Here is a 27,217-nt window from a genome sequence, read left to right as displayed (position 1 = left end):
TCAGGGATGATGGGGATTGTAGTCTCAAAACATCTGGAGGGCCGAGGTTGAGGAAGCCTGCACTAGATGCTATAGGAGCAGCAATTCACTGAGCGATACATGTGTTGCACATTATGCATTTACTGTGCATTCTAATTAATTTGAAGCATGAGGGAGGCATCTTGAAGAAACATCACTTTCAGGTGATGCAGTTCCTTTCCGTGAGGTTTTCTCATGGAAACAGTATTGACTTGATTGTCGGTAACTCTTTTAAGGCAAGAAGAGTGTAAGCCATTCATGCAGCCTGCCTAGTTCTCCACCTGAATTCTGATATGGACAGTAGCATCTCATAGTGGTGTGACACTGTATATTGGCTGTATGCATAACTCCACCCCTCTTCTTGCTTTAAAGGACCACTGACCCTTCAAGGAAAATGAGGATGACCACATGCACAAGCAACATGGGTATGTGCAGTATTTCTAGAAAGAATATCAAGAGGTTAGAGAGGAGGGAGGGTAAACCAAGCAACCTATCAGTTGTAGTTCCCCATTTAAGAGCAGGGTTAAGGAGCGACGGCTATTGGACAAACTCCTATTTGCTGACGAGATGCTTCAATAGCAGTGAGAACTCACTAATGTGCACATTTTATTTATTTTAGATATTTTTTTACCAACCTTCTGCCTCGTACCAAAATCACCCAAGGTAACATGCATCCTAAAAAGGTTTTAAAAGAAGATAAATCAAATAAAATTAAAATAAGCAGGAAAAGAACAACAGAAAATGACAACGAAAAGTTATAGGATCTGTTACTTTGAGCTGCTGTCTGTGTGGAGGACTTGAATGTGTGGCTTTTTGTTGGCTGTGAATTTTAGTTCCTGGTAATTTACATCTTTTGGGGATATTTTGCATTCTTTCTCAGAAGTTTTAATTTTGATTCCAACTAGCTTTCTCTTTGAATGTGGAAGGTGGCAAATTTGGGAAACCACATGAAGAGTTTGTCCTTGAGCCCAGGAACCAATGCTAAGAAGACAAGATGATTTATTTTTAAACTCCCTCACAAATTTTGGGAAGTCATTTTGTTGGAGGGAAAAGGCCTCACAGCAAAAGCTGTGATAACAAATGATTTAAACAACCCTTCTGTGTGCGTTTTTAGCTTTCTTATGCCATATACTTTTTCCAGTTTACCATAATTAAATAACTTTCTCTCAAACATTCTCCCTACCAGTATCCTGAACTATTTATGGAAGTGGCTGTTGGGTTCTCAAGGCATATATCTGGGCACCACTGATTACAGGCTTCATGGACATGTTTTTCATCAGTCTCAGTTGGCTGGAGGAAAAAATCCTGCTTTAAATTTGGGTGCCAGTGTTGATGTCCAGATTATCACCACACCGGAGATACTAATGTTACAGAAAACAAGGATCATCAGGTTGTAGTATTTTTTTCTTCCCATTAGTTATTTATTCATACCATACTTTTCAATATATTCCCCTATCACTTTAAAAACCAGTCTTTTCCCCCCTTAATTTAAAAGTGGATTTGTCACGGAAACTTCCACTACACTCTTGACTCCCTCCTGCAAAATGGATTTGCTTAACTAAAGAACCAAAGCATGATCAGAGCAAACCATGTCTTTGCTAATGTCCTGGTACCTGCTCTGTCCAAGTGATAACCTGCAAATAGCTAAGGATTTTACCACTCATTTCTCCCCATAGCAGCAGGAACCTGGGGGTGAGTAGATGGGGATGTACTGCTAAATCTCTGGCGATAGATCAGCAAAGGTTTTTGGCTCCCAGTAGTTTAGAATAGCAACAGCAAAAAGTCTTGATTTGGCTCCAATGGGACGTGGGTGGCGCTGTGGGTTAAACCACAGAGCCTAGATCTTGCCAATCAGAAGGTCGGCGGTTCGAATCCCCGCGACGGGGTGAGCTCCCGTTGCTCGGTCCCTGCTCCTGCCAACCTAGCAGTTTGAAAGCACGTCAAAGTGCAAGTAGAAAAATAGGTACTGCAATGGTGGGAAGGTAAACAGCATTTCCGTGCGCTGCTCTGGTTCGCCAGAAGTGGCTTAGTCATGCTGGCCACATGTACGCCGGCTCCCTCGGCCAATAAAGCGAGATGAGCACCGCAACCCCAGAGTCGTCCATGACTGGACCTAAAGGTAAGGGGTCCCTTTACCCTTTACCTTTAACAGGAAAGTGTCTTCCTTTTATTATTTTTGCAATGCGTTCCCACTGCCTCTCCCTTTCCCTCCAATATGGCAAATTTAGAAAAGGGGTTGTGGGGAACTCATGAATTCAGGGAGAAGCCTAGTTGGGCCTAGTTTTCCACCAAAACAAAGAGTGGTTGAGAGCTAGGCTGCTCTTCAACCTGCCCAGTGCACTGTGGGAAAATCCCTGCATTGCTGATGATAGCAATGCTCTAGAACAGGCATAGGCAAACTCTGGCCCCCCAGAATTGGCCTCCACAGTCACTTAAGGACTCATTGTTAAAACCGTGTTTATGGAAGACAATCTTACTCGGCTACGAGGGATTGCCAAAGAAGAAAAGTAGTTAGACCACGATCCCCACAGCACCCTGGCATAGGGACTTGCATGAGAATTCTGAAGTTTCAGTTCTGTGTAGTTAGGCTCATGCTTCCAAGATAGAATAGGTCACGAGTGCTTTGGCCAGCAGTAGATATGGTTGGAATAAAGTGTCTGGTGCTTACTTAGGTGTTTCTGCACTGTTTGACCCCAACCCTGACATATTGGAAGCTTATTGGAAGCTTGGGGGGGTGGGGGTGCCTAGGAGCCACTTTTCAACACACAGCCCATTGATTTTGTGCACCCTGTATGCAGGGCCGGATTTAGGTTTGATGAGGCCCTAAGCTAAACCACAGAGCCTAGGACTTGCCGATCAGAAGGTCGGCGGTTCGAATCCCCGTGACGGGGTGAGCTTCCATTGCTCGGTCCCTGCTCCTGCCAACCTAGCAGTTCGAAAGCATGTCAAAGTGCAAGTAGATAAATAGGTACCACTCCGGCGGGAAGGTGAATGGCGTTTCCGTGTGCTACTCTGGTTCACCAGAAGTGGTTTAGTCATGCTGGCCACATGACCCGGACGCTATACACCGGCTCCCTTGGCCACTAAAGCAAGATGAGCGCCGCAACCCCAGAGTCCGTCACGACTGGACCTAATGGTCAGAGGTCTCTTTACCTTTAAGCTACTGAAGGTAATGGGGCTCTTTATATGTCCAGCTGTCCTTTGTCAACTACAAATTGCCTCTGTTTTTTGTGTTGAATATATGAAATCAATCAGTAGGCATAAGACTAAGGGTATCTTAGTCTATGTTGCCTGATCATCAGTCTACAAGCACTCTTTAATATTAGATGACAGGTGCAACAGCTTGACCCACGTTCAACTGTGCTGCACTGCAGTCTGCAGCTGCATGCTACATGTTGCCGTGCAACCATGCAGAATGTAGGCACCCTATATATAGAAATGAGCGAACCAGTGATATTTTTGGGAGGAGGCTAGCAGGCGGGGCCCATTACTTACATCATAGGTGCCTACACAACACAAAACGCTGTTGCTGTAGGTAAGTTTTACTTTATTTGTTTTTTATCTTATATTTTGGAAATGTACATCCAGTGTTTTTTTCCCTTTTAATTTTTTGTGGGGCCCTAAGCTATAGCTTGTTTAGCGTATACGCAAATCCAGCTCTGAGGACAAGTCATGTCTTGCACATTGCTCATGCCTCAAGAAAGCTGCAAAAATCAAGGCAGTGATGATAGAGGCTTTGCATATAATAGCCAACTTTCATCCTGGGAAAAGTTACGGAAAGAGGAAATAAAACTGACTGCATGCTGTTCGTTGAAAGAAAATTACCATATTTTTTGCACCATAACACTCACTTTTTTCCTCCTAGAAAGTAAGGGGAAATGTCTGTGCGTGTTTATGGAGCGAATGCCTGCGGGTGGCGGGGGGGATCTGCTGCAGTCGTGAGCAGAGGATCCATGGTTCCCCTTCCTTCCCTCCTCCGTGGTTACAAAGCATGGATCCACATGGATCCTCAGGATTTTTGCATTGGGCTACTCCAAACTCACTGTCAGATCACATGTCTGTGGCCACAGCATGAACCACAAAAATCATATATCCACTATTTTGTTTAGAATATTATTTTTCTTGTTTTCCTCCTCTAAAAACTACATGCGTGTTATGGTCTGGTGCGTGTATTTAACACCAAGTAAAATTGCTAAAATGTACAAAACAAGTTCTAAACTGTGTTAGAAATGTAAAGAGAAAGGGCGTATTTTAGGGAGCAGGCTAGCAGGCAGGGCCCATTACTTACACCATAGGAGCCTACACAACACAAAACACTGTTGCTGTATGTGGGGTTTTTTTTCCTTTAAGTTTTTTGGGGGCTCCCAAGAGAGGGGGGCCCTAAGCTATAGCTTGTTTAGCTTATATGTGAATCCAGCACTACCTGTATGGGAGACGCTGTTATTGGCTATCGAGGAAGGAAGGGTTGTTCAGCCAGTGCAGTTTCCATGCATTGCAAGGTGCGTGGGGGGGGGGGAGGATGGTAATACAATAAGGCATGAGATCCCTTCTTCCTTGATTAGCTCTGGAGGAGGAGGGAAGGTTTGCACCCCTAGTTGGAGGAACAGAGTGCAATTTTAGGTTGGATGTTAAATGTTCAAAGTTTCTGAGGTGAGGATTTTCGTAAGGATTTTTGAGAGCATCAACTTTGGCTATACGCCTTTTTGATCAGTCATATTGGAACAGGATGCCACGCTGTTGCATAAGGGTTTGTATCATCAAACTCCCTCTGGGATACTGAAACTCTCCTGGCTTGAGGTCAGAGTGATACAGCTTGGTTCCACATTCTGTATTATGAGCTGTGTGTTTCCTTCCTGGGGTTTGTCTGTTGCTATCGGTGTCGTGTGCTTTGCTGCAGAATTTGTGGATTGATTCACTGTGACTGACTGGAAGGAGATGCATGCAAATGTCTGGCTTTCCCTCTGTTTCAATATGGCAGCCATCTTGTGTTTGTGCTGCAAACCCGTAACAGCTCTCGTGTGTTTTGTTATGCCCTACACAGCACTTTAGGGATGTGGGTGGCACTGTGGGTTAAACCACAGAGCCTAGGACTTGCCGACCAGAAGGTTGGCGGTTCAAATCCCCACGACGGGGTGAGCTCCCGTTGCTCGATCCCTGCTCCTGCCAACCTAGCAGTTCGAAAGCACATCAAAGTGCAAATAGATAAATAGGTACCGCTCCGACGGGAAGGTAAACGGCGTTTCTGTGCGCTGCTCTGGTTTGCCAGAAGTGGCTTAGTCATGCTGGCCACATGACCCGGAAGCTGTACGCCGGCTCCCTCGGCCAATAAAGCGAGATGAGTGCTGCAACCCCAGAGTCGGCCACGACTGGACCTAATGGTCAGGGGTCCCTTTACCTTTACCTTTACACAGCACTTTCTCAAATTCCCAAACCTGTCCACTGATCCAAACAGGTTGGTGATCCCTGTCCTGGGTGCGGTAGCCATATTGTGCTCATGCCATTTATACGCAGGTTAAAGTGTTATAATGGCAATGTTTATTAATGCGCACTTTAGGACGACATATTTGCTGAGCGGTAAAATGTTGGCCTTAAAACTTTAGCCTTTTAACGATTCGTTTTTATCCTTTGTATTTTATAGTACCGAAGCAACTATTATCTCAGGGAAAAAGCTGGCTGCCCAGGTCTGCGAGGAGATACGAAAGGATGTAGACTCCTGGCTTGCCCTTGGGAACAAGAGGCCTCATCTCACCGTTGTTTTAGTAGGAGACAACCCAGCCAGTCACACGTATGTGAGAAATAAAGTAAAAGCAGCAGCAGCCGTAGGTATGCCTTTTTCTTCAAACACTTTTCCGAACAATGGCAACTTTCTGGACACAATGCGTGTTTCCTTTCAGAGGCTGCATTCCCCGGGAGGTAATCTCCATGCTGGCAGAGGGCAGAATTTGTGGCATTAATAATAATAATAATAATAATAATAATAATAATAATAATAATTTATTTATACCCCGCCCATCTGGCTGGGTTTCCCCAGCCACTCTGGGCGTTTTCCAACTGAATATTAAAAACAATACAGCATCAGACATTAAAAACTTCCCTAAACAGGGCCGCCTTCAGTTGTCTTTTAAAAGTAAAATCGTTGTTTATTGCCTTGACACCTGCTGGGAGCTCTGTCAGTCTCTCTACTCCCCTTCCTACCCCCATTCCCATCTCTCCATTTCGGCTCCCCACTGTTCCCCATGACCGTATTTTTCGCCCTATAAGACGCACCTAGTTTGGAGGGGAGGAAACAAGAAGAAAAAAATTCTGAACCCCAGAAGCCAGAAGAAGCAAGAGGGACATGGCTTCTGGGATAGCCCCTGGCTCTGTTCTGGCTTCTGGGACAGCCTGTGAAGCCTCCACAGGGCAGCGAGGTGAAGGCACCCCATTGCCCTGCGGCGGCTTTGCCCAGCCATCTCCAAGCTAGAACAGTGAGACGGAGCACTGTTCTGGCTTTGGGCTTAGCCGCGCGGCCTGCATTCGCTCCATACTTCCCTTTTTAGAAGGGAAAACTGCGTCCCATAGAGCGAAAAATACAGAAATTAACAAATTTTGGAACTGATGACTTGCAGAAGGCTCCTCCTCCGGGGCCAGACTTTGGTAATATAGCTCCCTGAGCGAGGACAAAATCGGGCAAACCCCCCGCCCTCAAATATTTCTTATTTGTGTTCCCCCTTGCCCTCCCCTCTCTTTTCCCATCCAGGCTCCCCACCCTGAGGCTCATGGCAAGGTTCTTTTTCCCAGGCTACTGCATCACTCTCTGTCTCTGTCTCTCTGTCGCACTCTCTCTCTCTCTCTCTCTCTTTCACACACACACACACACACACACACACAGAGATACATTACAGAAGAGTGATCTTGAGAGCTAGAGAAGGCTTGTAGCTTCCCCATGGCTGTGGGTTCCTCACCCACTATCTGTAAGGAAAAATATATTTAAAAAATAAATAAACCATTAAATACTGAGTGTGAATTTATTTTAGTATTCTAATTAAAAATGCTACCAATAGATAGAATTGCACAATCTGAATTTTGTTGCATGTGACTAAACGGAACTAATGTTTTGCTGATGATATTGTTTGCTTCCTCTTTTTACTTTAGGCATTTGTAGTGAAATAATACTGAGGCCCAAAGATATTTCTCAGGAAGAACTTTTAGATCTGACTGGCAGATTAAACAAGGATCCAAGAGTCAGTGGTATATTAGTCCAGTTACCTCTGCCAGGTAATGTTATTTTATACAATGTCACAAAGTTGGGTGGTTTTGAGGAATAAATGAGAAAAATCAAGTGCACTTAACTTGATATAAACCTTGCAATGAGAGAAAGGGTTTATAAATAACCAAACTATTCAGTACCTTGACCGTATTGGTAATTATTTTTCCAACATACAGTGGGGGCCATATTTTCAATACCACTTTTTATTAATGTGCTTGCAGGCTAGAATGCTGATTTTATTCAGCCGAATCAACCCTGGCGATCAATGGGGTGACAGATGTCGCACCCAGATCGCCCTCACATCCACCCTGTCACCCCCCCCCCAACTGTATTACCTGGGTTATGAAGGCGCCCTAAAGACGTTAAAGCAAAGATTATGGGATAATGCACACAGTGACTTGCGATCTCGATCACACGCAGTCTGTAGTCCGTTGGCAGTAGGAGTACAATATGGGCATGTCTTTAAGTTAACATCTTACATTAAAAACCTGACAGTACCAAATTATCAAAGGCTTTTCACCAAAGCCAGACTAAACATCTTTCCTTCTGCAGTTATGGATGGCAGGTTGAGAGAAGTTCCCTACCAGGACAGACTTTGCTCGTGTGCTCAAGACATCGATTCCATAAAACATATTTTGTTGCACTGTGCAAAATATGAGCAAGCCAGGGCTGAACTGATATTACCCTTGCTGGTAGCTTTCCCGGGAAAATCAGAGGCTCACTATGTCAGGTTCCTATTGGAAGACCAGACAAACGCTAGAACATTAGCAGTGGCAAAGTTTTTATCGGTGATTGCAAGAACCAACGATCCCTATATTCTGAACAAAATGCTTGTTTAACCTGGAGGTAGGCTGTATGAATTGTGTATTGCTTTGTAACGATTTGTTGGGTCACTGGACCGTAATAAAGATTGATGACGATGATGATGATTTTATTCACCTGTTTGCAGTTTCTACCCTAGAACTATTTGGTTCAAATTATACATTTCATAAATAAATGAGAATGAAAGATTGACCACATGGTGGCAGTGTAACATAAACTGAACCAGGCTCAGCACTGTTCGTTGACTCTTTGCACCATAGACAAACTTAAAACTTGTGTGGTGAATGCAGGTTAGGCTGTGCTCTTATGTACTGCAGAGAGCAAAGGCAAAGCTATGAATTCTTGTGACATGTCCATGGAGGTAGCTCTAAAGACAAGCTTTAAAGCCTCAGCAGTATTGCTCAGAGCATCAGTTGCCAACTTGATGTTTGCAAGGGCAGTCAACGTATGACCTGTGTATCTGACATAATTGAACCTGATTACTCAAAGGTTGGGACGCGGGTGGCGCTGTGGGTTAAACCACAGAGCCTAGGACTTGCCGATCAGAAGGTCGGCAGTTCAAATCCCCGCAACGGGGTGAGCTCCCGTTGCTTGGTCCCAGCTCCTACCAACCTAGCAGTTCAAAAGCACCTCAGAGTGCAAGTAGATAAATAGGTACCACTCCGGCGGGAAGGTAAACGGCGTTTCGGTGTGCTGCTCTGGTTCGCCAGAAGCGGCTTAGTCATTCTGGCCACATGACCCGGAAGCTGTACACTGGCTCCCTCGGCCAATAAAGCGAGATGAGCGCCGCAACCCCAGAGTCGGCCACGACTGGACCTAATAGTCAGGGGTCCCTTTACCTTTACCTTACTCCAAAGGCAGTAAAAGATGTCTTGAGGAAAAACTATTTGTATGCTGCACTGTTGACAAATTTGTCCTTGGAAATGATTAGATTTAACTCCAAACTCATGATTTCCAAGATCATAGCCAGAATGCACATATGGCTCTTGTCACTGGATTGTGGACCTAGAATTGTAATAAAAGGGTGCCCCTTTTCCATTGCCAAGTTCTTTGGCTTGGTGAATTTTGAAACCAAAAATAAGAAGGCAGGCCAAACCACAGCAGTCCTTTTGGACAGCCAAAAAACATTCATTGTTCTCCCATTCAACCAAATATAAGCCCAAATTGCCACAGTCCAGATTATTGACCAGAAGTTCTGCATGAAAATTCACCAGAGCCTCTTCATCCTCTAAAGGCAGCACAAACAGTCTGATAGGTTTTGCTTTTGTGGGTGGTCTGTGGGAGGAGATCATCTGTCCAAATCATGTTGACAGTAATGCTAAGGATATGTGCTGGTGATCTCCAGAAACCCACAGGACAGATTGTGGACATCAAAAATCTAGGAGTACAGTGGTACCTTGGTTGTTGAACCTTTTTTTTTTTAGAAAAGTTTTTATTGTTAAAATAATTCAGCATTATTACACACATATTGCGAATATACAAACATACATTTCATACAATCCTTAAAAATGTTCAAACATACCTACACTCAACCCCACAGATAATTCCTTTTCCCATCACCATCCACCACCCCTCACCCCACCTTTGTGTTAGACTTCCAATCTACCCAATTGCAATTTCTTTCCACTTCTATTACTTTCTTCCACACACCTTTAACCTAATTTCATGCTTCTTTTTCTATTAGAATAGACAAGTTCCGTTTTACTGGAATACTAAATAAGATGGATAACAATGTGTAATAGAAAAGGAAGCTTGGTTATCAAACTTAATCCATTCCAGGAGTCCGTTCGACTACTGAAACCTTTCGAAAACCAAGGCACGGCTTCCAGTTGGCTGCAGGAGCTTCCTGCACTCAACTGGAAGCTGTGTCGGACGTTCGGCTTCCAAAAAACATTCGCAAACCGGAACAGTTCCTTCCAGGTTTGCGGCGTTCAGGAGCCAATTTGTTCGGGAGCCAAGCTGTTTGACTACCAAGGTACCACTGTAATGGTAAATATATCCTAGAAACATCCTTACGCTCAACACTGTTTGTTATCCACTGAACATAAAGCCCATCAGACAAGTTCCAAATAACAAAAAGGACATGAAATCGTATTTTCCAGGTCACATTGATGAAAGAACTGTGTGTAACACTGTTTCCCCTGAAAAGGATGTGGATGGATTTCATATTTTCAATATAGGACAACTGTGTCTTGACCAACCTTCTGTTATACCTGCCACTGCTGCTGCTGTCTGGGAAATAATAAAAAGAACAGGTAAGAGAAATGAGGTATTTCAGAGAAGTATGGGGTATCAAGTTATACGATCCTACGGTGCTTAAATCCTAAATGAAATTGTTGTTTAGTTGTTTAGTCGTGTCCGGCTCTTCATGACCCCATGAACCAGAGCACACCAGGCACTCCTGTCTTCCACTGCCTCCCACAGTTTGGTCAGGCTCATGTTTGTAGCTCCGAGAACACTGTCCAGCCATCTCGTCCTCTGTCGTCCCCTTCTCCTTGTGCCCTCTATCTTTCCCAACTTCAGAGTCTTTTCCAGGGAGTCTTCTCTTCTCATGAGGTGGCCAAAGTATTGGAGCCTCAGCTTCAGGATCTGTCCTTCCAGTGAGCACTCAGGGCTGATTTCCTCCAGAATGGAGAGGTTTGATCTTCTTGCAGTCCATGGGACTCTCAAGAGTCTCCTCCAGCACCATAATTCAAAAGCATCAATTCTTCAGCGATCAGCCTTCTTTATGGTCCAGCTCTCACTTCCAGACATCACTACTGGGAAAACCATGGTTTTAACTATACGGACCTTTGTTGGCAAGGTGATGTCTCTGCTTTTTAAAAATGAAATAGGAGATGCTATAAAATTTGGATTTGCACTGTGGTTTGTTGCATTGGATATGCTTAGTCCATCTTTTTGTTGCACCAAAATATTTTTTGTTAATATTTAGCAAACGGGGAGAAGCTGCTTGGTACAAGGTGCAGAGAACCCACAGTTTTCTCTCTTTTTTGATCCCTGTTGCTTTCAGACGAACAGTGTGGTATAGCGGTTAGAGGGGTAGGCTAGAAATGAGGAAACTGGAGTTCAAATGGGAGACTGGATTAGTCACTATTTTTCAGCTTAAACTACCTGGCAGAGTTCTTATGAGGATAAAATGGCAGGAGAACCATGCGCATCACCTTGAGGTCATTGGAGGAAAGACAGGACATAAATGTAATAATTTAATAATAATTTCCCAAATAGGGAGCGTTTGTAATTTTTTTTTTTTGATGTGTAATATGGTCACTCTGGTTGGACCAGTCAAAATTTGGGCAGCTGAGTTCTGCACTAATTTTTTGGGTTGTTTTTAGCAGCAGCCCCCAAGGCAGTGCATTACTTTAACCCAGCCCAGGATGTTTCCAGAACTTAATTCCCCAGCCACTCTGGGCGGCTTCCAACAGAACACTAAAATACAATAACCTATTAAACATTAAAAGCTTCCCTAAACAGGGCTGCCTTCAGATGTCTTCTAAAAGTTTGGTAGTTATTTTTCCTCTTTGACATCTGGTGGGAGGGTGTTCCACAGGGCGGGTGCCACTACCGAGAAGGCCCTCTGCCTGGTTCCCTGTAACTTGGCTTCTCATAGCGAGGGAACTGCCAGAAGGCCCTCGGCGCTGGACCTCAGTGTCCGAGCAGAACGATGGGGGTGGAGACGCTCCTTCTATATAGAGCTACATAAATATGTAAGCTCTGGTATAAAGTCTGGTGTCGATATAAGATGTGGTATTTCAAGAAGAAATTATCTAGCAAGCTATTGCCTCCAAAAGGCATACAGCGTTGCTGTATTGTAGTACCTTGGATCCCGAACGCCTTGGTACTCGGACGTTTTGGCTCCCGAACGCTGCAAACCCGGAAGTGAGTGTTCCAGTTTGCGAACATTCTTTGGAACCTGAACGTCCAATGGGGCTTCCGCAGCTTCTGATTGGCTGCAGGAGCTTCCTGCAGCCAATCAGAAGCCACCGTTCGGTTTCCGAACGTTTTGGAAGTTGAATGGACTTCTGGAACGGATTCCGTTCGACTTCCAAGGTACAACTGTAATGTCAGTCACGTAGTGGTTAATTCAGCAACAAGGAACACTTAACTATGGTACCCTACCACAGTTTCTATGCTAGAAGAAGAACAAATGTTTCCAAAAGGAAAATGACATATGATAGCTAGATCTGGTTTTACTGGTGCAGACAATGACTGCCACTCGCCACATGAACCAAACTGGACTCTGCATGTGGCATTCAAGGAGGTACAGAGAGTGGCAACATGATAACTTTTTAGTGGTAGCTCCCAGATTATGGGACATCACTATCTACTTTTAGGTGCCAGGCATAAAATGTTCTTTTTACCCAGACCTTCTTTACCCAAGCCCTTAATCTGGAGAGTTTCAGATATTTGTGCCCTCTTTCAACTGGTGGGGTGCGTTAGACCTGCCTTTTATATGTATGGATTTCTTAAAGGTTTTATTCTGTTTTGACACTATGCTGGTTTTAATCTTCGTACTATTTTGTTAGATGTTTTGGGTTATGTTTTGTAAAGAAAAGCCACTAATCACAATTCATAATAATCTAACATTTCCAATCTGTACGATCAAAAGCCTTTCATTCCATAGGAATGAGTCACTCTCTTCGATATTATTTTTCTCGTTCTGAAAGGAATACAAACATTTGGAAGAAACGTCGTTGTCGTTGGGAGATCAAAGAATGTTGGAATGCCTATTTCAATGCTTTTGCATACCGACGGAGGACATGAAAGGCCCGGAGGTATGTTGAATAACATTCTGTTTTGTTGAAACCCTCAGCACAGAGAAAAGGGAAGGTGCAAAGGAAGAAAAAATAGTTCGTAAGCATCTGAATGCATGACAGGATTTAGAATGTCTGATTTTCAAAATAATGTTTTAGATCCTTAGCTGTTAGGGACATAACCCATTTTGCTATTTGTATACTCTTACCTGCCCATATAGTATGATGAATGCCAGCTATTCTTAACAGAATCTGCTGGACATTTGGCACGGAGTAATTTTGACCTTCCAAACTGTGATCATTTGGACTACTCTAGAGTTTGAGTTTGAGATAAGATGAGGATATTTTCGGATGTCAGTTTTTCTTTTTAATGTTTGTAGGGGAAAAGAAGGCTACGGTTACAAAGTTCTCTTGCACATGCCCCATTTATTTCAATGGGCCTCGCACAGAACAATTTCCCAGTGGACTGTGCCAAAAGTGCATTCTAGAATGAAAACCTTGTGTGATAAGACATTTGTATTGCTTTTGAGGCTTTTACAGGGCCTGATACCGTACTTCCAAAATAATGGCAAACTAAAGAAAGTGCTGTAAACATTGTGCTAACACTAGGATGATCATTTCAGTCACAACTGCATTGCAGTTTTGTAAATGATCTGTAATTGGGACTAAAACATATGTATTTCAGGTGATGCTACAGTTACAATTGCTCACAGATATACACCCAAAGATCAGCTGAAGATCCACACGCAGCTTGCTGATATTGTAATAGTTGCTGCAGGTAATGTAGCACTGTCAATGTTTTAAAATACAATAAAATTCAAATATACACACACATCCCGCTTTACAAACGTTCATTATGAAAAAATTCTCATGTCCAAATATGAGGAATTAGTACCCAAACCTTGCTATACACACAGCAGATTCAGATATCTGGCGAGGAATGCAAGGAACAGGGAGCGATTGAGCAGATAAGAGAGCATTTCTTCTAGGTGTTCCCAAGGGTTTGTTTGGTCTTTTTGCTTTTGGGTGAGGGTGTGGTAGGGAACATCAGGAGCTCACCCTACACTCGAATAGGACCCTGGCAGAGACACATGCCCGACTGGCATGTTTTCTCCCTCCTGGTCTTTTGTTTGGGAGATTCAAAAGCTTTCTTCAGCCCGAACATCACAGCAACCGATGCCAACAGACACCGGGACACTTAGGGATCCGCAGAGTGTTCGCAGTTTGCGTAACAGACCTCAGCAACACAGCATTTTGGCTAATCTACTTTAAAGGTAAAGGGTAAAGGGACCCCTGACTATTAGGTCCAGTCGTGGCCGACTCGGGTTGTGGCACTCATCTCGCTTTATTGGCCAAGGGAGCCGGTGTACAGCTTCCGGGTCATGTGGCCAGCATGACTAAGCCGCTTCTGGCGAACCAGAGCAGTGCACGGAAACACCGTTTACTTTTACCTCTTTATCTACTTGCACTTTGACGTGCTTTCGAACTGCTAGGTTGGCAGGAGCAGGGACCGAGCAACAGGAGCTCACCCCGTTGCGGGGATTCGAACCGCTGACCTTCTGATCAGCAAGTCCTAGGCTCTGTGGTTTAACCCACAGTGCCACCCGCATCCCTCTTTATTTATGCATCTACTTTATTTACTTTATTTACATATAAATACACACAGAGTACTGCAACATGGCTTCCTCTCCCTCTAGCATCAGACAGCAAAGAGAGAAAGAACAAAAGACAATAGTCCCACTTCACGGAACACAGTAACACAAACATCCTGTCTCCGTCACTGTGGAGTCAAAATATACACCGTCATGTGATAGACAACAATCCCATGACTGCAATCACAGAGCCGGAATTCTAACAGGGAACACATTAGAGAATTTTCCATAGGAATCAGTTGCAATCATCGACTCGTATGCAAATCCTTGCCTAGTTAACAATTTCCAAGGAATGGATTATGTTTTGTAAATGGGGCCTGTGTGTCGTAGGTCTGAAAGTCACTATTATGTTGTCTCTGTGACCACAAACTTAGCATGTTTCATGCTTGTGCTGCAATAAAGTGAAAATTACATACAATGTGGATTTTATGGGGGCAAGCTATGGCGCAGGCTCACTTTTGCACTGAAGAGTTCACATTTTCACTAGCAGCTATTTATGCAAAGTGGCCCAGCATTTACTTAACTTGCCTAGAGTTTGGCAAGAGCTTGGGAACAATGGCATTTTAGGAATAAAAAAATTCAGTCAGAGTGTCTAGCATTTACAAGAATAATACAGAATTAATAAATAGGGAGATGGAAAACTTTGGTCCTGGGTTCTACCGTCCTTATATCCAAATTACAGCCAGGTTTACAGTTGCAGTATTGGAATTGTAAAAATGCTGTATTTATTACGCAATAGGTTTAAGTTATATAAGCAAGAGGTTTTATTTTGAAATCCTTGGGGGTGAGGAGGAGCTGATAGCTCATGGTAGCCCAAAATGGAAAAAATCAACCTCAAACTTAGAAATGCCTTAATTGCCTAATTACACCTGAGTATTTGCAGAATTCTTGGTACGCCAGTATAATTATAGGCCTGTTTAATTCTACAAATACCAACATTTTCTGAGTATTATTTTTCCCCTCCTCTGACATTGTCACTGCTTTGCCCTTCCTCCAGAGGTCTGTAATTCTTCTTCGTAACTTGCCCTTGAAGGTTGTAGTGGCAGTGCTGGCCTTCTTTGCTATTCTGCTAGTCTATAAGGTTCAAGGGACCTTATGGTTTCTAAATATTTGTTTCAAGCCATGCACAACGCTATAAACACACCACTACATACCCTCCCAACATTTCTCTGATGACAATAGTGATGTCCTGAAATATACTCGGAGTCGAGAGTGGATTTCATGCTCTTTATTCAGCTCATAGTGGTGAGGAGGAATGAAAGTTTCCCCAAAGTATCTGCTTTATATACATTATTTACACAGTGGGCTGCACATGATTGGCTAATTCCGGAATTCTCCTGTAGGCCAATCAGGTTGTGGATTCATTCACTTCCATCTGGAGCTGGATTGGGTGGCTCCTGCAGACCAATCATACTGCTGCATTATTCTAGGACTAGTCATACTGCTGCATTGTTCTAGGACCAATCAGACTGCTGCATTCTGAATCCTATTGTTCTGGGACCAATCAGACTGCTGCATTTTGGATCCTATTCAACTCAGTACATAACATGTCCTATTCAAATAATAATAATAATAATAATAATAATAATAATAATAATAAGTTATTTATACCCCACTCACCTGACTGAGTTGCCCCAGCCACTTTGGGCAGCTTCCAACATATATAAAAACATAATAAAGCATTAAACATTTTAAGAACTTCCCTATACAAGGCTGCCTTCAGATGTCTTCTAAAGCAGGGATCAGCAAACCTTTTCAGCAGGGGGCCGGTCCACTGTCCCTCAGACCTTGTAGACGGCCGGACTATATTTTGAAGGGGGGGGGGGAATGAACGAATTTCTATGCCCCACAAATAACCCAGAGATGCATTTTAAATAAAAGGACACATTCTACTTATGTAAAAACACCAGGCAGGCCCCAGAAATCACCCAGAGATGCGTTTTAAATAAAAGCACACATTCTACTCATGTAAAAACACCAGGCAGACCCCAGAAATCACCCAGAGATGCGTTTTAAATAAAAGCACACATTCTACTCATGTAAAAACACCAGGCAGGCCCCACAAATCACCCAGAGATGCGTTTTAAATAAAAGGACATATTCTACTCATGTAAAAACACCAGGCAGGCCCCAGAAATCACCCAGAGATGCGTTTTAAATAAAAGGACATATTCTACTCATGTAAAAACACCAGGCAGGCGCCACAAATCACCCAGAGATGCGTTTTAAATAAAAGGACATATTCTACTCATGTAAAAACACGCTGATTCCCGGACCATCCGCGGGCCGTATTTAGAAAGTGATTGGGCCAGATCCGGCCCCATGTTCTACCCATGTTCTAAAGGCTGTATAGTTACTCATCTCCTTGGCTCGCATAACCATACCATCTATCATTTCTCCAATGAAACATGGACATAATGACTGAGGTATTAGTATCCCTCATCAGATATAAAGTGCTTAAAAGCTTAAGAATTCACATTTCTCCCCCCCCCCCCCACCCCTCAGGATCTGTGAATCCTAATTGGATTGGTGGTTTCAGGTGTCCCAAAGCTGATTACTTCTGATATGGTTAAAGAAGGGGCAGCCGTGATCGATGTCGGGATCAACCATATCCACGATCCTCTCACAGGAAAGACCAACTTAGTGGGGGATGTGGACTTTGAAGGTAAGTAAAATGGCAGTGGTTTTTTTTTTTGGGGGGGGGTAGGAATCTGTTCCAGTTACAACTGCTCTTGAAGCAGGGAGTTTAAATAACACATTATTTTTCCCTTAGCCAAAAGAGAAATATTAAGAGCCATACTGAAAGTTAACCCGCATATTTAGGGGAATTGGACACCCTAGAGAATCTGAAGGGTGCTTTACCCAGCTATTTCCTTGTGTAACTTTTGAGAAAGTTCATCTCATGGGGCTTATCAGTACTTCCATTTTCTCTTGCAAATTTCTTTTATGTTAAGCGTTTTAATAGTGGTGTGTGTGTGCATATATTCATATGATTAAAACATTAACCAACAGTGTTCTGCTAATATAGTTCTTTCACACACAAAAAAACCCTTAGTTGTTGTTTAGTCGTTTAGTCGTGTCCGGCTCTTCGTGACCCCATGGACCAGAGCACGCCAGGCACTTCTGTCTTCCACTGTCTCCCACAGTTTGGTCAGACTCATGTTTGTAGCTTCGAGAACACTGTCCAACCATCTCGTCCTCTGTCGTCCCCTTCTCCTTGTGCCCTCAATCTTTCCCAACATCAGGGTCTTTTCCAGGGAGTCTTCTCTTCTCATGAGGTGGCCAAAGTATTGGAGCCTCAGCTTCACGATCTGTCCTTCCAGTGAGCACTCAGGGCTAATTTCCTTAAGAATGGATGCGTTTGATCTTCTTGCAGTCCATGGGACTCTCAAGAGTCTCCTCCAGCACCATAATTCAAAAGCATCAGTTCTTCAGCGATCAGCCTTCTTTATGGTCCAGCTCTCACTTCTATACATCACTACTGGGAAAACCATGGTTTTAACTATACGGACCTTTGTTGGCAAGGTGATGTCTCTGCTTTTTAAGATGCTGTCTAGGTTTGCCATCGCCTTTCTCCCAAGGAGCAGGCGTCTATTAATTTCGTGACTGCTGTCACCATCTGCAGTGATCATGGAGCCCAAGAAAGTAAAATCTCTCACTGCCTCCATTTCTTCCTCTTCTATTTGCCAGGAGGTGATGGGCCCAGTGGCCATGATCTTCGTTTTTTTGATGTTGAGCTTCAGACCATATTTTGCGCTCTCCTCTTTCACCCTCATTAAAAGGTTCTTTAATTCCTCCTCACTTTCTGCCATCAAGGTTGTGTCATCTGCATATCTGAGGTTGTTGATATTTCTTCTGGCAAACTTAATTCCGGCTTGGGATTCATCCAGCCCAGCCTTTCACATGATGAATTCTACATATAAGTTAAATAAGCAGGGAGACAATGTACAGCCTTGCCGTACTCCTTTCCCAATTTTGAACCAATCAGTTGTTCCATATCCAGTTCTAACTGTAGCTTCTTGTCCCACATAGAGATTTCTCAGGAGACAGATGAGGTGATCAGGTTTGTGTCCCAGGTTTGTTCAAAGAACTATGTATTTTCTCCTTGCTTGGCTCTTGCTAACTAAAGGGAGATGAGTATTCTGGGCTAATATATCCTATTTGGCCTGAAGTTCTCCACTTAAAAAAGGCCCCAAGAATGAGTGCTTCCAAAGCTGGGGATCCAGTTTGTCAAGGATGGATTTTGTTGCTTTTAGAAGCTGAAAAAACATTGAAAGTACTGAAGGCATTGCAAAATGTTGATACTGTTCCACCAAGTTTAGCTGTATTTAGAGAATTAAAACACACCACCTAAAATAGATCCTTTGATGTACCGTATTTTTCGCTCCATAAGACGCACTTTTTCCCTCCTAAAAAGGGGAAATGTGTGTGCGTCTTATGGAGCGAATGCAGGGGGGGAGGCAGGCAGGAAAAGCCCCCAAGAGCCGCACACAAGCTCAGCGCGCCTCTTGCGGGCTTTTCCCCAGGAGGGAGAAGGGACTGACGTGGATGGATCCCACTCGCTGTCTTGGCTTCTTTGCTCTTTGGGGCCGGGGGGGGGGAACCCAGGCTTCCCCCCGGCAGCCGCGAGAAGCTCTGGGGTTTCTTGATTTCCCCCTCTAAAAACTAGGTGCACCTTATGGTCCAGTGTGCCTTATGGAGCGAAAAATACGGTATTTGTGGGCAACCTTCCCTAAACTTGATTTGGAACGGACCCTTCTAAAATGGCCTCACATTGACACTTTTCAGATCAAGCCTAAATTACACTATCAGCTCAGACCTGTTCCAATCTTGTATTCCCATAAATTTCAATGAAAACATGACAGTTGCTTGAGAAACAACAAACCTTTAGCTTTTCTCACCCCCTTGTGACATCCCCCCCCCCACCGAGAACAGGAGTTATGCTTTCAAGATTTATGAGCGTCCCTCAATTTCTTCTGAAATAAACATGGCTTTACTTTTAGGACTGGAGTAAACAACTTAGCACTAATAAATTCTTGTTCTCAGTGTATACCGTACTTTTTGCTCCACAAGACACACTTTTTTCCTCCTAAAAAGTAAGGGGAAATGTCTGTGCGTCTTATGGAGCGAATGCACTGGGTGGCAGAGGGATCCCTCGGCTACTGCTGCAGTCGCGAGCTGAGGGATGCCTCCGCAGCCGGAGCCATGGCTCCCGTCCGTCGCTTGCTGTGAAGCCAGCAGAACAAGAGCCGCTACGCGGTTATCGCTCTTGCTCTGCTGGCTTCACCGATAGAGATAGCTGCGCCTCTTACACGGAGCCTCTTCCATCCCTCATCCTGCTTTGCTGGGAAGCCAGCAGAACAAGAGCCGCTGTGCAGCTATCACTCTTGCTCTGCTGGCTTCACAGCGAAGTGGGAGGAGGGACGGACGGGAGCAAGCAAAGCGAGAGCCGCTTACGGTACATGGCTTCTGTTCTGCTTTGTGCAGGTCTCACTTTGCCTGCCCATCCCTCCTCCCGCCTCACTGTAAAGCAAGCAAAGCACCTGTCCCAGTGTCTCCCCCTCCTCCTCCTCTTTTACAGCAAGGCGGGAGGAGGGTTGGGCAAGCAAAGTGAGAGCTGCACAAAGCAGAACAGAAGCCATGTGCCATAAGCGGCTCTCGCTTTTCTTGCTTTAAAGCAAGCAAAGCGAGATCCGCTTACATGCTCTGTGCACAATATTTTTTCCTTGCTTTCCCCCTCTAAAAACTAGGTGCGTCTTATGGTCAGGTGCATCTTATGGAGCAAAAAATACAGTAGATTTGGGGGTGGGGGTGTGTGGAGACTGATTTGGCCAAGGCCTCATAATGAATCTGTAACAAAGGAAGACTTCAACCCATCTTCGGAGTTGATTCGCAGATATCAACTGCGATTAAGCTTATGAAATAATAAATTTGATTGTCAGACTCTAAAATCCTGGGATTGGAAAAAAAACAAAACCATTTTGAAATGTATTGCCTATTGGCCTCTGTATTAATAATTTGACCGGCAAATAGAAATGTTGTTCCTCACACTGTTGTTTGTGGGCTGCTTTGTTTGATGACCAGCATATTAACTTAAGTTTTATTTGCATTTTCTATTGCTCCCCCCATTCCCAGAGGTAAAGAAGAAAGCTGGTTTCATCACGCCTGTCCCAGGAGGTGTAGGACCAATGACAGTTGCTATGCTTTTGAAGAATACCTTAATTGCGGCCAAGAAGCTTATTTATTAAGATCTATGAATTCAAGCCATTCTATTTATTGATACATATACATTTATTTTTATTACAAATATATTTATTTCTAAATTGTATTTATTCATGTCAGAATATGGACAATGGGTTTCCTTGCATACTTACAAAAATGTTTATTACTTCTGCTGCTGAATATGCACCTACTCTCTTCATGTCCGGATGTGTGTGATTTCTCTATGTAATTCCAGTCAAAGCACCTGGTCCAAGTTTGAGGTGTGCGGTTTTTGCAAAACACCCCTTGCCAATGCGAGTCTCTTTTGCAACAGAAAAGGAGATCTGGGCCTGAGCTTTAACTGCATGCCACACTCTAGCCAAGGACAATAAAGGGCTCATACTTTGAACTACATTATGCATAAGGGGGGGGGGGGGCGGACTCCCAGAACCCAGTATGCTCGATAGAAATAAATCAGGAATTTATCTCTGAAAATCCAGGTATCGATAACTGAACATGTATGAAAACGCTAAAAACAAAGTGAATTGTGTGTGATTTTTGAAAGCATGCTTAGTACTGTAATCCCAAGTCAGAGGTGAAAAAGTCATTCCAAAGGGAGTTAATACACTTCATTGCAGTCTGCTTCTATGTCTAGTATTGCCCTCGCGTCCCAAAACACAGTATCAGCATTATTCCTATTTAGATTAATAGATGTGAGCTGACCAATTTCATTCTCATTGAAGAAGCATCATTTCTGTCAAGAAGGGACAGGAGAACATCTGTAAAATTAATTTATTCTGTATTGGAGAATTCAAAATATTTTTAAAATGACTACATTATAGATCATCAACTTTAAAAAAATCCTTCTGAATTGTATTTCCATTCCAGTGAACTGTAATATTAAAACAATACCCATGATTGCTGAAACTAAACCATACGGAGGGAGGACCTGATTATTATTTTTTCATTGACTCAAGTTGGTGGAAGACCAACTAGGTGTCTGTTGGTCTTTATTCCAGCTGGAGGAGGGGCTTGAATATAAAGACTCATTTAGTAGTTATTGCTATAGTTCCAAGCAAGTGCTTGAACAAAGACAGATTTTCTTCAAATGAATGGATAAATCCACAATAAGTTAATTGAGGGAAATGTGCTCTTTTTGTTGCTTCATATGTTCAAAAATATAAGATGGGAATGTTTAAGTATTAAACTTTAGCTATATTGCCTTGCCATTTAGATTTGGCTACACCGAGGTGTGGCAGAAAATCGCAGTGACTATTTTATAAGTTACAGTATGAAAGCCTACATCATAGTGGAGCAGAGCTTTATAGACCAAGAATCTTTTGTGGCTTGAATTAACATCTTAACTGGAAAAGAATTCTCACCTTCCCCTTCCCCTTCCCCTTCCCCTTCCCCTTCCCCTTCCCCTTCCCCTTCCCCTTCCCCTTCCCCTTCCCCTTCCCCTTCCCCTTCCCCTTCTCTGCCAGCTCCCCTGACCTTCCAGATATTATGATTATGATTATTTTATCATTTATACCCTGCCCATCTGGCTGGGTTTACCCTGCCACTCTGGGCGGCTCCCAACAGAATAAAAACAAAATAAAACATCAAACATTAAAAACTTCCCTAAAAAGGGTTGCCTTCAGATGTCTTCCAAAAGTCAGATAGTTGTTTATCTCCTTGACATCTGACAGGAGGGTGTTCCACAGGGCAGGTGCCACCACCGAGAAGGCCCTCTGCCTGGTTCCCTGCAACCTCACTTCCCACAGGGAGGGAACCGCCAGAAGGCCCTCTGAGCTGGACCTCAGTGTCCGGGCAGAACAATGGGGGGGGTGGAGACGCTCCTTCAGGTACTCTCTTCATCCACCTGAGGAGGGATGTCTTAATTTGTGGCCCCACAAATGATGCTGGATTGCAATTCCAACCCGCATAGTGATTAATGAAGAGACAGATGTAATAATGGTCAGTATGGTAAGTGTTTACAATGTGGAAGATAATAGCTGTGTCAAGGTTATTTGTGACGACACTTGCACAAAATGAGCAATTGCCAGTATCGGAACAAGTATAATGATATACGAAGCCATCATACTTCCACACATGATTTGCTAGGTTCTGATTCCACTGCCTCCCACAGGAATTCCTGAAAATTGACATCTATCAATGTGCTTAAAAAAAAATTTTTTTTATTTATACCCTGCCCACCTGGCTGGGTTTCCCCAGCCACTCTGGGTGGCTTACAGCACATTAAAAATTGTAAAAGCTGGAAAACTCAAGAATTACCCACACTGGAAGAATGGCAGATGCAACTGATAGACTATATGGAACTGGCGGAGATGACTGGCAGAATCCGAGACCTGGGAGAAGAACTGGTGGAGGAGGACTGGAAGAAATTTAAGGACTATCTACAAAAATATTGTAAATTGTATGAATGTTAAGAAAGATGTAAGATTAGCAAAAACACGGCTCCAACAAACTAGTTATAAAGAATATAAATTTAAATTTAATTGGTAGATGAAAAGATAAATTTTAGATAAGTAATATTTTATGATTAAGCTTCAATAAGAGTATGTTAAATCCCAAAATTTGAGACATTAAATATTGGAAAATTATATTATATGAATTAAGTTAATAATTTGCTGGTAAAATCTATGTTTAGAAAGCAGGAACAAGAGATGTGAGGAAGTCCAAAGTTGAGAATGAAATGTGGATAATGGAAAATATTTTGTTATTATGTATGTTTTTTATTGGTTATACAAAAATTTAATAAATATTATTATAAAAAAAAAAATTGTAAAACATTAGACATATAAAATTTCCTGATACAGTGGTACCTCGGTTTTCGAACGTAATCCGTTCCTGAAGACCGTTTGACTTCCCAAACATTCAAAAACCAAGGTGCCGAGGGTGGTCTGCAAATTCAATGGAGAAAATTGAAAAAAAAAAACCTCAGCAGAAGCCATTCAATTTCTGAGGCGCGTTTGAAAACGGAAGCATTCACTTCCGGGTTTTTGGCGGAAAACCAAAATGTTCGGTTTCTGAGACGTTTGAAAACCGAGGTACCACTATACAATTGTACAAAAGATACAATTTCCAAACATGGTGAAAATTAACGCCTGTTAGATGCTGCTGACTGAATTCACTGCATTTGACTGCAAAGGAAGGAGCAGTATAACTGAAGTAAGCTGTGCTGTGTGTCTGGCTAAAACCAGGAGATAAAAATGTGTGCAAGAGTGAAATGAGAAACCACCTCCAGTTTCATTTGCCTTTCAGGAAAATGTTAAAAATAGTACATAATCCATTTGGAGAGCAAGATCCCCCAGATACAGATACTGCTTTAGGCAGAAAAATTAAAGATACAGCAAAATTCCCCAACCCCCCAGCACCTAAGAGGCTTTCAAAATGCTTGGATATAATTATGTGACTGAACATGCTTGAGGAGAAAATGCTGAGCTGTATCTCAACCTGCACATTCCATTTTTCAGGATGCAAGGTGACTTACTAGTACAGTCATACATCGGAAGTCGGACAGAATCCGTTCTGGAAGTCTGTTCGACTTCCGAAATGTTCGACTTACAAAGCGTAGCTTTTGATTGGCTGCAAGAAGCTCCTGCAGCCAATCGGAAGCCCCGTCGGACGTTCGGCTTCCAAAAGAATGTTCAATTCAAGAACTCTGGAATTTACTGCATCATAAAACTTCAAATGGCAGGCTTGGACAACAGCCCAGACTGAAGATAAGAGTGAGCCAGGAAAAAGCTGCGCTGACAAACTATCAAGGGAATACACACACACACACACTAAACTGTACCCGAAAGATGAAAGGATATATGATTGTTTAACATGATTGAGACTCAGTCAGCCAGGGACTGAGGACATTGAGAGTTTAAGATCGGAATGTGGAAAATATGAGAACAAAAAGAGGGCAGAAATATAACAGAGGAATTCTTCGAGGTCCAGAATGTGGGAAGTCCATGTGAAATTTAATAATAATTCAGATTATAATTTGGTTTTATTATTATTATTTATTTTTTGAATTGGATTTTGATTAGATTAGATTTGCTATTAATTGGATGTTCTTAATGGAAAATTAATAAAAATTATTTTAAAAAAGAAAAGAAAACCGGAACAGTCACTTCCGGTTTTCGATCTTTACGGAGCTGGTATGTTCGACTCTCAAGGCGTTTGGCAGCCGAGGTAGGACTGTAACGTGAAATTGCATTGCTAATTCCCACAAAGGGAAGGGGACTAATTAGTAGCTGAATAGTCCTTTCATCAGAGATCCTCTGAGTCCCTTCCAACTCTATGATTTTATGCTTTTGTAACCTTTTATAAACAACATTTACTTCCTTTACGCTCAACCAAATTCAACCCCTACCCTTCTCCCAGCACAAAAATCCCCCTATACTTTCCATTTCTGCTCTATCTGGAATGTCTTCCTTCTGCATTCATTATTTTGAGGAAAAACCCAAAGTCTCCAATTTAGCATGGAGCAAGGAGTGGGAATGAGTTGGGGGACCAACCACTGGAATTCCGTGCCACTTAGAAAATTGTTTATATATAGTTTTATAATTTCCATAATTACATAAACAGAACAGAACCTTGAATGGAACATCAACTTCCCTTACCCCCCCCTTCCATGGTTCCTTCTAGTTACCACTTTCTGCTGCTTACTTTAAATAGTCCATGTTATTCCTTTCTCATCTCAACTTGATTTTTTTTTACTGCTGAATTTACTGCTCATGTTTTAAGGAAGTTACCCAGCCACTGCTACCGCCTCACACAAAAATCTACACAGGCTCCCAGTACGTTTCCGAGCACAATTCAAAGTGTTGGTGCTGACCTTCAAAGCCCTAAAGTCCAGTATACAGTGGTACCTCAGGTTAAGAACTTAATTCATTCCAGAGGTCCGTTCTTAACCTGAAACCATTCTTAACCTGAGGTACCACTTCAGCTAATGGGGCCTCCCGCTGCCGCCGTGCTGCCACCGTGCGATTTCTGTTCTCATCCCGAAGCAAAGTTCTTAACCCAAGGTACTATTTCTGGGTTAGCGGAGTCTGTAACCTGAAGCGTCTGTAACCCGAGGTACCACTGTACCTGAAGGAGCGTCTCCACCCCCATCGTTCTGCCCGGACACTGAGGTCCAGCACCGAGGGCCTCCTGGCGGTTCTCTTGCTGCGAGAAGCCAAGTTATAGGGAACCAGGCAAAGGGCCTTCTTGGTAGTGGCACCTGCCCTGTGGAACGCCCTCCCACCAGATGTCAAAGCGAAAAACAACTACCAGACTCTTAGAAGACATCTGAAGGCAGCCCTGTTTAGGGAAGCTCTTAATGTTTAATAGGTTATTGTATTTTAATATTCTGTTGGAAGCCACCCAAAGTGGCTGGGGAAACCCAGCCAGATGGGTGGGGTATAAATTATTATTATTATTATTATTATTATTATTATTATGAATTATTTCAGTGACAGAGCTGCCTACAGAGGCAAAAACGCAGACATGGAGGGGGCATCTGCAAGGCAGAAGAGAGATGGACATACACCGACAGATCTCCATCCATTTGTCACATGATCCCATATTTGGGGGGGGGGGCAAGTATGTGAGTGAGCATAAGGGGTCTCACTCCCAGAAGTACCTGTTCAGGTAGTGAATGTGCTGTGTCCCTTTGGGGTAGTGCTGGATCTCACCCTTCCTCTGGTAGGAGATGCTCTGTGGGGGGACCGAAAAAGCAGGGAGGTCAATAAGGGTCAGTTGGCAGGAGTGAGAACTCCAGGGCAGGTGTGGTGGCAGAAACACAGAAGCCAAAGGGGCAGCATACCTCCAATATTCCTCAGTTGAAAATGTCTGTCATCTGAGGAATGTTGGGAGGGTGTGAAATTTCAGCAATTCTCAAAGCTTAATCTGGTAAAAAGGTAAAGGACCCCTGGCAGTTAAGTCCAGTCGTGAACGACTCTGGGGTTGCGGCACTCATCTCACTTTACTGGCCGAGGGAGCCGACGTTTGTCCACAGACAGTTTTTCCAGGTCATGTGGCCAGCATGACTAAGCTGCTTCTGGCGAAACCAGAGCAGCGCACGGAAATGCTGTTTACCTTCCCGCCGGAGCAGTAACAATTTATCTACTTGCAGTTTGGTGTGCTTTCGAACTGCTAGGTTGGCAGGAGCAGGGACCGAGCAACGGGAGCTCACTCCGTCGTGGGGATTCAAACCACCGACCTTCTGATCGGCAAGCCCAAGGCTCAGTGGTTTACACCACAGCGCCACCCGCATCCCCTTAATCTGGTATGGAAAGGTAAAGGGACCCCTGATCATTAGGTCCAGTTGCGGATGACTCTGGGGTTGCGGCACTCATCTCGCTTTATTGGTCGAGGGACCCGGCATACAGCTTCCAGGTCATGTGGCCAGCATGACTAAGCCGCTTTTGGCGAACCAGAGCAGTGCACAAAAACACCGTTTACCTTCCCGCCGGAGTGGTACCTATTTATCTACTTGCACTTCGACATGCTTTCGAACTGCTAGGTTGGCAGGAGCTGGGACC

The 27,217-nt window shown here is 43.5% G+C and overlaps 1 protein-coding gene across 4 annotated transcripts; it reads left to right on the top strand.

Moving 5' to 3' along the window:
* The first annotated feature begins 317 nt into the window (after window positions 1-317).
* LOC307200892 (bifunctional methylenetetrahydrofolate dehydrogenase/cyclohydrolase 2, mitochondrial-like) lies at window positions 318-21,625 on the top strand. 4 transcript variants are annotated; one of them, XM_079949938.1, is made up of 8 exons: window positions 318-443; window positions 5,657-5,841; window positions 7,153-7,275; window positions 10,192-10,344; window positions 12,754-12,861; window positions 13,526-13,618; window positions 17,032-17,157; window positions 20,628-21,625. In XM_079949938.1, exons 1-8 carry the CDS (start codon window positions 427-429, stop codon window positions 20,738-20,740), a joined length of 918 nt encoding a protein of 305 aa, XP_079806064.1. In that variant the 5' UTR covers window positions 318-426; the 3' UTR covers window positions 20,741-21,625. The 4 variants fall into 4 exon arrangements, 3 of the variants coding, with proteins under 3 accessions (XP_079806064.1, XP_079806063.1, XP_079806065.1); XR_013832467.1 differs by lacking the exon at window positions 318-443 and adding an exon at window positions 3,396-3,553 and having other exon boundaries at window positions 16,998-17,157; XM_079949937.1 differs by lacking the exon at window positions 318-443 and adding an exon at window positions 3,396-3,553.
* Window positions 21,626-27,217: the final 5,592 nt, after the last annotated feature.

The sequence above is a fragment of the Podarcis cretensis genome (assembly GCF_951804945.1).
Source record: "Podarcis cretensis genome assembly, chromosome: 13".
NCBI lineage: Eukaryota > Metazoa > Chordata > Lepidosauria > Squamata > Lacertidae > Podarcis > Podarcis cretensis.
Note: the sequence above shows the minus strand (reverse complement) of the source record. Positions and strands in the feature narration are given on the sequence as shown.

What these genes read in the sequence shown, in the direction of transcription:
- LOC307200892 (XM_079949937.1), top strand. Translation starts at nt 3,411, where the DNA reads ATGTTGCCGTGCAACCATGCAGAATGTAGGCACCCTATATATAGAAAT. An exon ending in AAAAGCAGCAGCAGCCGTAG is followed by an intron (nt 5,842 to 7,152) that starts GTATGCCTTTTT and finishes TTTTTACTTTAG; the next exon opens with GCATTTGTAGTGAAATAATA. An exon ending in GGGGGATGTGGACTTTGAAG is followed by an intron (nt 17,158 to 20,627) that starts GTAAGTAAAATG and finishes CCCCATTCCCAG; the next exon opens with AGGTAAAGAAGAAAGCTGGT.